The 11,671-nt window shown below is 39.3% G+C and overlaps 1 protein-coding gene across 1 annotated transcript; it reads right to left on the bottom strand.

Moving 5' to 3' along the window:
* Positions 1-202: 202 nt before the first annotated feature.
* mrps22 (mitochondrial ribosomal protein S22) lies at positions 203-7,181 on the bottom strand. The gene is made up of 8 exons (XM_031283698.2): positions 7,018-7,181; positions 6,125-6,282; positions 5,876-6,040; positions 4,845-4,988; positions 2,173-2,256; positions 1,528-1,673; positions 1,260-1,368; positions 203-685 (listed from the first exon to the last, which is right to left on the bottom strand). The coding sequence occupies exons 1-8, from the start codon at positions 7,142-7,144 to the stop codon at positions 593-595; spliced, it is 1,026 nt and encodes a 341-aa protein (XP_031139558.1). The 5' UTR covers positions 7,145-7,181; the 3' UTR covers positions 203-592.
* Between the last annotated feature and the right edge of the window lie 4,490 nt (positions 7,182-11,671).

The following is an 11,671-nucleotide window of genomic DNA, read 5'->3' as shown; positions in this document are numbered from 1 at the left end:
CAACATACTGCTGCTTGTATTTCATCAGATACAGTAAACATACACAATCTACAGAATTTTTCTCTTATAAGTGCCTTACGTGTTTTTTTTTTTTAAAAAAAGACTGTTCTTCCCTTTTCTTTAAAAAAAAAAAAAAAGGATAGATGGTACTGTCTAACCAGACTTGAAAAGTGAAATAAAACAAGCTTCAATCAATAAAGTCTTCGGTGTTATCCAGGCCTCAAGTTATTTTACTCCAACAATGTCACACGAGTACAAAGATCTTTGTTTTATTATGTTAAGTCAAATGATGATGTACATATCAGGTTTGACTCAAAAGTCCAAGTGTTTTATACAATTTCTCTCTGGATAAATGACTAACTTTGTGCATCTTACAAGAACTTTAAAAGCTAATTCTTCAAATTGTTGACTGTGACGTGCGGAGCTTTTCCTTTCAGTCAAAGAGCACGTACTACTCTTTGGCTCACACAGTGAAAGAATAGAAAGCTGTACTTTACATAGCGGAGGCAGTTTTCAGTCCTAGTTCCTCTGGTTATGGGAACCATTCCTCATTGTGAATAGGTTTGTATATTTCTATCTAAGAGTGGGCCAGTCAGGCAGCAGAGCTCTTAGCAGCCATCTGTTGATACGCCTGCAGGGCCAGCTCGATGTAGCCCGCCCTCTGGGACTCCTTTTGGGCATAGATCTAGAAGGACAAGGGTCAGAGGTCAGCAAAATTACTTTGAGGTTGGGGCTTTGCAAAAAAAAAAATAACAAGTACTAGCACAGTATTAATTATTTTAGTGGAAGACTAATAAAACACATCTAGGTTTGTGCTCCACTATCGAGCATGACTAAATGAGAGGCCTTGTGTGATAGTGACTGCAGCAGACAGACACACACCCGTGTCTCCTGCCGCTAACCTTTCACATTAAATGGCTGTCATTCTCAATGCCCCTCCCCACTGCTTCAAGGCCATGGGGCTGTGAGCGCTAATAAGACCTGATGTGTCCTGGGCTTGGCCCCACAGTTCCCACGCAGGAAACATTCCCAAACCCTCTCACATAGGAAACTTTAGATGAGACAGCCTTCACTTGACCTCTCAAGAGCTACACTGACTCCTGATTTTACTCTAATACCGGAGGGACACAATTTATATGACCTGGGAAATTTCTGGATCAAATGGCAATACATAATATACACAAAGCAAAAGTGAACAGTAGTGTATTATAGAGCGGTGAGTCAGCAGATATTTCCAGTCAATGTCGAGTTGTTCTCACCTTTAGCAGGTCGGCGCCAGTGGCCTGCTGGCTGGCAGCTTCCTGTGCTGACTCGCTGTGGGGGTGGACCATGTGGAACAGAGACACTAGGCTCACCGCATCGTGGAGCCTGGACCCACACACCACACACCACACACACCACACACCCCTTGGTGGTTAGGTCACAGCTCTTTGCCAGCAGGTACAGTGACCGTACAATTAAAAAAAAAAAACCAGTCCCTCATACCTGTATTAACCATGCACACATTCAACACACACACAAACTCACAGCTCTTTCTTCAGCATGTCCACTATAAGCCCGTCCACCCTTCGAGCGCTGAGCAGGTACCAGGCCATGCCTCCAAAATGTCTGGTGGAGCGCAGCAGCTCATACTTGCCGTGCTTGTCCAGGTCCTCATAGGTGGCTGCATGTACCTAGACACAAGGCACATAGAATGAACATAATAACTCCTAATATTACTCCAAATATTGTTTTACGCTTTGTATTTATTCTGTTGTTTTGATATTGTGTGTAATTTTAGTTTTAACTTTTTTTCTCTTTTATTTCAGTATTTTAGTTTCTTTCTATTTTTAATGGAGTATGCATTGGAGAGTGCCCAGATTAAGCCCCTCTAAGGTTTTTTTTGCATCTCTCCATCACAACTTTTATTGATTATGTGTATATTAATCTGTAGTATGTGTAAACGAAACTAAAGATCCTAAATTCACTGGACAGCCCAATGCCCTTCATAGCAAATTCATATACTTCCAATCCACACTTGTTCCATTTTACACGCCGTGTCAAGTGACCCAAAGAAAATATAGTACCGACTGTGGCAACGTCATGATTTATCAGGCTATATATACACAGTCTACTGCTTCCAGTGCAGTTGGTGATCAGGTCAAAATAACAGGAAAAGCAATGTCATCTTACCCTGATGTAGTCTGAGGAGTCTGGTTCAAATTGGACCAGACACAGGTCCAACACATCCTCATGACGGTCCTGGGAAAACACCATCTAATGGAGAGAGATGTTTAACTGGGTCAACAAATGTGAAAATGAAAGCCTCTCAACACTCACTGGACACCCACACAGGTGTTTTCACTTAATTTGCCCGATTGGCCCTTTTTGCAGGACTACGCTTTCACTATAATCAATGAAACAGGCTATGGAAAGACAAAAGTGACACAATTTGCCTATATTTGATCACGATTAACATTAAAACACCGATATATAAACACGCGTTATTCTCAGCGATTTTGAGAGGTGCGGCAAAACGCCACATTTTACGGCGTAATAAGCGCCGCTTTACGGCACCTCTCAAAATCAGTGTAAAAAGCGGTGTTTTTGGGACTTTTTCCAACGTAAAATGCGGCGTTTTGCCGCACCTCTCAAAAGCGCTGAGAATAACGGTATTGAAATGTATCAATAAATAAGGTCTCTGCTGTATTACTGTGTTGTAAGTGGCATGTAATCAATTGCACTATGATGCTGTGTGGCAGAAAGCAAGCTGTATTACGGTTACTGAGATTTATTCTTTCTGTGACATTGTATGATTTACAATTACTCTTGAACGTATCATCTGGGTTGCCGTGTTTTGACGGAAGTTAGAGGAACCAGAGGGGTCGAGGGTTTAATGACGCCACTGACAGGCGACTAAATGAAACGTCCCGTGTCATTAAAATAAAATAACAGATTTCTCTGAGTTTGAAAATTGTTGGAAAACACTTGGGATAGTGTAAGTAGACAACTCAACAAAATATAAAACATAGGTAAAGTCGTTTTTAGACAAAATGTTACACATTATACCTTTAAGTGTTTGGATGCCCTCAATGCTACAATTAACTGACAACATAAGTTATTCGAGTTACAGTTCTCAAGGACACACACACGGACGCGACAGCACAGTCTCTTTTTCCTTTCTCTCAACTTCGTTGCGCGTACCCGCTCGCGGTGTGAAGCGTGTGTCCGCGCTATTCTCGCACATGTAGGGAACCTCGTGAATTAACCTGCAACATGTCAGCTGTTTGGAAATTCGTCAGCGTGTGTGCAAAACATAACAAGTTTGCAATATGCAACACCTGCAAGGAAAAAGTAGGGCGTGGAGGGAAAAACCAAAATCACATTTTTTTTAGTTGGATATTGGATATGAAAAGAAGGAAATGGTTCCAACATTGCACTTTAGATGTGTGTGAATTTCCCACACCACGAGTAATTTATATAGTTCTATTTTATAGTGATCCATTATCTGTTCAAAAAATGTTCTATGTTCTGTGCAAAATGTTCTATTAAAGAAAAGATAGAAAATAAATATTTGTGTGTGCTGTAAAGTGGTGAGAGAAAATTAAATCGGAATCGGCTAAAATCGGTATCGGCTGGCCTAACTCAAAGAAAATCGGAATCGGCCTAGAAAATTGTAATCGATAATCACTCTATCATCTCTAATAATAATAATAATAATAATAATAATGTATATATTTCAAATTACAGTAGAGAATTCAGAAAAAGAAAGTGCCCAACATAACAGGCAGAAGATTTATTCAAAGCTAATAAGTTTGCTATTCACATCTTCAACACGTGGATAACGGAAACAATGTACCTGTATACAGACCTAAACAGGTGTACCGGTCTTAGCTATATTTAAAGCCAATTGGTTTTGCAGGTCAAATAGGCTGCAACAGCAGGAAAAAGGGGAAATTAAAAGTGGAGAGGAAAGAAAGAGGGTGTTGTTTGGGGAGACAGGCTAACAGTAATTTAGTCAATTTAGAAATTATGTATTTCATCTTTTTTGTATCCCCAAATATAGGAATGAGTATGAACTGCACACAACTGCTGGGCTCTATTTCTTCATAGGCAAAGCTTTATAGTCATGTGTTGTAATCCAAGTCTTCATGTCACCACAGGGAGGACAGATCCTAGTATCTAACCTTAAGGCTGTTTTATGCTTCTGCAGCAACTCCAAGCCATAGCTACGCCGTCGCTCCTACAGCGTCGTGACCCTTTCGGAGTTCTGCGTCGGGGGTTGAACGCATTTTCTTTGCATCACGGTGCATTTCACCGCCAGAACGCTAGGAGGTGTGTGGCTTCCGGAGGGTCAATCGCGAAACTCTGCCATTTCCGACGAAAGAGAGAGAGCCAGGTTATGTTATGTTAGCAAGCAAACTTTAGCACAACTGCCCACAAAGTACTGCTTGCTGGCTCAGTGCTAATTTCAAACCGTTAATGACCTATAGGCTAGACACTTTACAAATGGATAACCCCGTCATTGTAACCAAATATGTCTGAGCTTTATTTGCAAAACTAGCATGTTGCTACTCCCCACAGTAGGCTGCTTGAAACACCGACTATCAACACACAGGACGAGTTGACCAATCGCAGTCCTTGCGGTCTGCATCGCCTCGATGCGAAGTTACAAATTTTTGGAGGTGCGCGGCGAGCTACAGTGGAGGGCTCGGAGAGGGTTTTGCGTCAACGCAGAGGGGTCTGTGGGGGTACGCCGTCGATTCGACACAGAAGCATAAAACCTTTAGTACCTCCAAGTATAACTGGAGGAGGCAGCAGGCAGGGATAACAACAGCCTTTGATGATCATTAGACATTCCCTACCTTGAGGTTCTCCTCCTTGAAGATGAGAGGTGCAGAGAGTTTGCGTCCGTCCTTGGGGAAGTAGACCTGAATGAGCCGGTCTCTCTCCTCCCATTTCGCCTTTCTAAGGGTCCCGTTGGGCTCCCGTACAACAATGAACCTCTCCTGGGGTAAAACAAAGCGTGTAAAGTGTATATAGAAATACATTTAAGCAATGTCAAAGTCCAGAGTCCATTAACAAAGAACAAAATTGAGTTTCATCAATCACAATTTAAATCTGTATTATAGGGCTGTCCTCGACTAAAGAAATTCTTAGTCGACTAACACTTATATGATTTTGTCGATTAATCGATTAGTTGATGTAATCGACAGAGCTGTGCTCTTTGAGAGGTGGTTAAGACTAGAAAAGCACAATATAAATGTAGTTAATGAACCATCTGTAAAACTGAGTTTCTCCACAATTAATCCTGCAAAAGCACCACTTTAAATCTTGTGTTTACCAGAAATGTGCTCATTAGTTTCTTGGAAATGAGTAATTAAGCATGAATAAGCATAAAAAATGACTCATCAACTAAAGAAATCTTAGTCGACTGAGACCAAAACGACCGATTAGTCGACTAATCGACTAAGAGGTGGCAGCCCTACTGTATTATATCAAAAGGTAGAAAAGAGCTATTTGATTTTGCATGAAACAAAAGAAACACTGATGTCCAGTGAGCACATACACATTTGACATCAATGCCAAAAAAGCACCTGGAGTGATCTTCCAATTTAAAATAGTTTTCTTTTGTAATAGCAGCCTAAAATTAGCCCCCAACTGACTACGAAACTCAACATGCTTATACATTATACAATTATGTGAGCAACTACACAGCTTTCTAAGTCTGAACTGTCTTCTTCAGGCAACATTTGTAAGTCATTCAATCTGACCTGGGCTTATTATGTTCACGCTATAAAACCTACATTGACTCATTAATTGTACTGTGGTATGCTTCAAAAAATTACCCATCCAACCTCATTACACACATGGACACAAAAAAACATGTGTCTACCCTGTGTGGGATGTTGTAGGTGATGTCTGTGAAGACGTATTTGGCTGTGTCCATGCCATCCAGGATCTTGTCCTCAGACAGCACATCGTTAATGGGCTTCCTCTCTGGGAGAACGGGGGGCATCTGCAGCAACTTCTTAGCCTGCTCTGTGGCTAACTCCACTGCCTGGAAACACACAGGAGTGATTGGATTAAACATGTGTTAATTTGACATGTGTGCACAGGGGCTATTGGTTTATTTAAAGGACACCTGCGCCAGTTGCTCATCAGTCATGAGTTTATATGTGGGCGGCTTCAGCTCCTGTTTAATGGGTCGGAACACTTTCTGCAGGTCCAGGCCTGTTATCCTGGTGAGGATGTCCTGCACAGCTGGATCTGTGAACTGGGGTTTTGTTCGGTCTAAGAGGGCTGGAGAAAAGATTACACAAGTTAATCCCTTGCACAAACTATATGCCCTAAATGTTACCTATCTAGCTAATTTCAAATTGGTTGAAATTGTTTAACGTTACTGTTAAAGTACGGTCACGACTGGAATGTAAATATAACGTTAACGAGTTAGCTTTACAGAAGATCTAATACATGTTTTTTTTTCTTCTTCTAACTTGTAGTAAAAGAAAACAGACCAGACTGTTAACAAATTGCCATATTTGACTGTAAGTTAGGTGCCTTCCATATAGAAAAAGCTGTAGCTATTACTGGTTTACGACCTTTCGAAATGTAGCCCCTCTTCAAAACGACATGCAATTTGTACAGCAAGCTACAACTTGTGATTAAAACTCAACTTCCATCATTATTCTGACCGCAGTTTCTGCCATCTCTGTTAAAATTAACGTTGTTATCGATTGGAAAGGTATGCTAACGCTGTAGTCTGCTAGCGCTATGAACCATTAATATCATATTTAACTAGCTACAAAGCTGCTACCGTTTTATTAACTACAGTAACGCCGAATTTATAGAAATACTCTATTTGTTTGTACAATATATTTAACATTCTTCTAAACGGTCTATATCTTTGCAAATAACTATGGCAATCTTAAACTGGCCGATTTGAAAGTAACGAGGCTAACGAAACATGCTACAAGGTCAGTGTTATAGTTAAGAAAACAATGGAACTGCAATGATATTCATTGCATTTAAACATACCGTTATCTTGTGTTCCGCTACAAAGAGTCCTGACGCTACATCTGACCAGTATTTGCTTGCTCTTTTGAACATTTTTCACCCGAGAGTAGGTCCGAAATAAGCACCGTGCTGTACCGAGCGCCGCCATGTTTGTTATTACCTCATCAAGGCGGCCTGACCTTTCACCTCACAGTTCAACCGCCTAGCGATGGGATATGTAGTGTGGTGTGTTTTTGTGTATGTATTCATAGACTACACATTTAATTTGTTTATTTTTCTTTCCCACGGTCTATCATGGACCATTACATCAACAGTGTAATAGACAAAACAAGCAGACCAAAACAAGAAGAAACAGACTTTGGGTTTTCAGGGCTGCTGTGTATTTTTATTTATATCTGTGGCCCTATAAGCAAAGGAAAGGCGCTTTAACAAGCAAACATTTTCTTATGTAGTAGCCTACACGATTCAAAAAATGTTCAGACAAACATGTAAAACGCCACAAAACACCAGATAGTAACTGTAAAATAACAATAAAAGGTCATTATAATATTTGAACTTTAAAAAGTAGGTCTACTAAGAAATTAATTTGTTTGAATATGATTCTGTTTTGGGTAAAATGTCTGTAGTTCCTTGGTATTTGGTACCCACTTAAAATGAAATAATATAGTATAACAATACAAAGACTTAAATATAGTAGGCCTAAACCATTTAGAATAGGCTACTATTTTGATCACCAGGTGGCACTATGCTCCCAAATATCTTGAAAACCTGCAATGCCTGCTCAAGAGCACCAGTAACGCCTCTTACTCTTGCTCCCATTGAGGACAGTTAGAGATAAAGCTCATTTATACGTATTGTATGTCTCACTGCCTCTTTTGTCTATCTCCTTTGTGGCTGAACTTGGTGTAGCCTACACACATTCCTAACTTGTCATTACAGTGTGTTCTTCAATTGGCTGATAACTTTAAAATATGTCTGGACGATAAGAACCGTGCTAAGAAGATTAACGCTCCACTTATAAAGAGAAACACTCAGAAATGTACATGCTCTATCAAAACAGTTCTATTTGTCCACTCATTTATTTGAAATAAAAATATGAAATCATTTTTTAAAAATGTAAAAATATAAAAATGATTTATTAGTGTGTCACCAAAATGATGACATACTATTTACTACTAATCCATGACCGTAGCGATCTGTAAGCCTAGATAAATGCATATTGTATTCGGATAAAACACATTTATTTTCATTGATTATAAAATGATTAAGGTATGCTTTCAAATATTAAAGCATCATAACACACAGACACATATTTTTGTATCTATGTACAAAAGATACATTATTATTGTGTTGACTACGTTTGTGCATCTCTGAAGTGTTTGCTTGCTCTGGTTCAACATAAAAACTGACACAAAGTCTGACATTTTGTCATATTGCAATTTAATTAAAACAGATACAAATCTCTCTGTCTTACTGCAGTGCTTTAGGTAGACCAAAATGTCCCTGAACAATAGAAATACTGCACATCAGGATGTATAGCTTTGGGGTCATTTATGCTCTCAAAGCTTCAGTAATGATTCATCGTCATTGACACATACAATTAAAACACGTGTTAGCACATCCAACCTTGACTAAAAACCAAGTGATGTCCATCAGCAAAAGCTGTTTGATAGAAGAAGATATTAAGAAATGCTAAGAAAGACTAACCCCTACAGGAAGTGTTTAGCTTAGATTTAGCTGCGTTCATTAAACACGCCAGCCAGCAGTGAGTTCACAATGGTTTGAAAATGCAGTTGAGATTTCATCTCAACTGCATTTTCAAACCATTGTTGACTTAAAAAAAATCTGGCTTTAAGTATTAAAAAAAAAAATCATCACGTTACTTTTATGACAACACATTAAACACATGATTTAAATTAGTAATTTTTTTCATTTGAATTTAAACCATTACATCTGTAATACCCTTTGATGCAGAAATTTACAAGAGTATAAATACTACTACAATATCCTTCAATTAATCTGACCAACTGTTGTATATGATCACAGTGGAAGAGACCAAAAATCTACTAGAGAGTAAAAGGGATTTTTGGCCTTGTATGTTTGGTACGGTAATCCGCAGTTAAAGGATACTTCTGGCAATATTGTGTATTTTTTTTTTATAGAGTATTGTCAATTATTATACAATATAATATATATTACTGTCAACAAGTCCCTTGAAAAGACTAAAACCAACAATCAGCAGTACTGAATTGACTTCCCTGAACTGTCTGTAGCTCTGTGCCCCAAGAACATTTGTTCCCACTGCAGATGCAAAAATAAGGTGGTTTACAATATATTTAAACTAATGTTTTATTGATCGTTTTTATTACTGTACTTGATGTAAGGTGACCTTGAGTGTCATGAAACATGCCATTAAATAAAATTTATTTTTACTGTATTATATACTTTAGAAAAATCATTTCCGTGCTGGGCACTGTAGTTTTTAGCAAACATTTCCCTAACAGGAGTAAATTTGTTGTGGACTATTTTCAGTAATGTATTTGCTGGGCTAGTGAGTCTTTACAGCAGCAGGGCAGTGTATGTGAGAAGAGACTGTGTGTGTGTGTGTGTGTGTGTGTGTGTGTGTGTGTGTGTGTGTGTGTGTGTGTGTGTGTGTGTGTGTCTGTGTGTCTGTGTGTCTGTGTGTCTGTGTGTCTGTGTGTGTTCACGGTAATGAAGGAACAGGTCCGCAAGTGCAACAGAGTGGCTCACTGATGTGTTTTTAAAAGTTTTTGGACAACAATGGCACAGAGGAATACGATATATCAGGCTTTGGCTACACAAACAATACTTGTTAGTAGGATCAATTCAATGTTGTTTTTTGTCTTTACATTGGATTTGTTGACAATAAGGAAAATATATACCACCAGACTTATCCTTTAAGGACAAAAAAAGTGTGCATGAAGACAAGTTTTCGAAGGTAGATTGAGGTCACATCACTTTCTGGTTCTGTCTGGCTCTCTCTATCTCCCTTGACACACAAAGTACAGTAGTATTCACAAGCCCCCATCATGCCACCACTATCCACAAACCCAAAAAGCAGCCGCCACCACACAACCCTAGAGATCATTAATAAAACCTCATGTGCCATGCACAAACCCTCCCCTCTAGGATCTTGTTTCCCCTCTCCCCAAGCCTACTCCCTCCTCCAGGCCCTGACTCCCCCACTAATCTCCAGTAGGATTTAGATATTAGGTGGACAGATGGAGGTGTGGCTTGGTCGGTAATGAGGTGAGCAGTGGCAGAGAGTCCGGAGGCCCAGACACTGGCGAAACGATGTGTGGATTGAGCTGTAAGAGGCCCCTACACAACCAGATGTACACAGCTGTCACACTGCTGACAGAAAGTAATCCTGCGACCCCAGCCCACTGCCAGAGAGAGAGAGAGAGAGAGAGAGAGAGAGAGAGAGAGAGAGAGGATTAGAATATCTCCTGTGCAGGTTTAAATAACCCTAAGTAGTTTCCAAGAAGAAAAGGTAAATCTATCTATCTATCTATCTATCTATCTATCTATCTATCTATCTATCTATCTATCTATCTATATGTTTTTGCAGGAGGGGGAGCATGAACCTTCAGTGTAACTCTAAGTGATCCTAAAGTGGCACTTAGCTCCATCTCCCAGGTATGAAATGTGAAATGCTCGCTGTTAAATTGGAATTTCCGTTCACCCACTGAACTGAGATTCAGTTGACCCTGAAATAGAAGGAATGCAGTGGTTCCACATGGACATGACCACTTTTGCATACACACGCTCACACACACTGCATAAAAAAATGTGTCTTACTATATACTCAATTTATTTAGTGTCATATTCAGACAGATATATTATATTTTTTCTAGATTCTGCAAGTGGCAGACATAATACCAATTTACATTGCAGTTTAACGTGTTTTTCAGCATCTTTAAAACAGGGCTGAATAAGTAAAACAAATACCGTATGAGAAAAAAAAAAAACTTTTTGTTTCACTACATTTATCTGACAGCTATAGTTACTATAGTTTTGCTACAATTCTTTATACAAAGTATATCATCATCTTATAAAATATGATGCAGCTATAGAAGAAAAAGCCCATCACTATGAAGTCATTAAATCAGCTCAACTAGCTTCGATATCAAAATGCAACTTACATGCATCGATAATAATGATAATAATAATCAAAAATATAATATAAGAAAAAAACTCTGAAAATGACAATTCTGTATAGTGATGATTTTTAAGTTTATTTTGCAGCCAATACTTTGCATCCAATACTAATACAGTAACGTAAGCCTAAGTATAATTTTGAATACAGGATTTTACTTGTAATTGAGTATTTTGAAATAATATTTTTATTGTATTGGTTCTTTTACTTAAAGAATAAGAGTACTTCTTCCATGACTGCTCCTACGACAGTCAGTAGGTTGAGTGTAAAAGTCTGTTTCAGAGTGACTGGGAGCCACCGGAAGCTGAGGGTTGAAACCTGAGTGTAGAAGAGGGACTGGATGTGAGAGGGTGGGGGTGGTGGGAGATCATGGAAAGGGGATGCAGTGGGTGTGAAGGGAGGTGGGAGGACGGGTGAGCGTAAGTGGTAGGGGTTGGTGGTGGTGGCACACTCTGGGAATGACTCCCTGCATATGTTTATTAAGCTTTCTGCACA

Source organism: Sander lucioperca, chromosome 5 (assembly GCF_008315115.2).
Source record: "Sander lucioperca isolate FBNREF2018 chromosome 5, SLUC_FBN_1.2, whole genome shotgun sequence".
NCBI classification, from domain to species: Eukaryota; Metazoa; Chordata; class Actinopteri; order Perciformes; family Percidae; genus Sander; species Sander lucioperca.
This window is presented reverse-complemented; position numbering and strand designations above follow the sequence as displayed.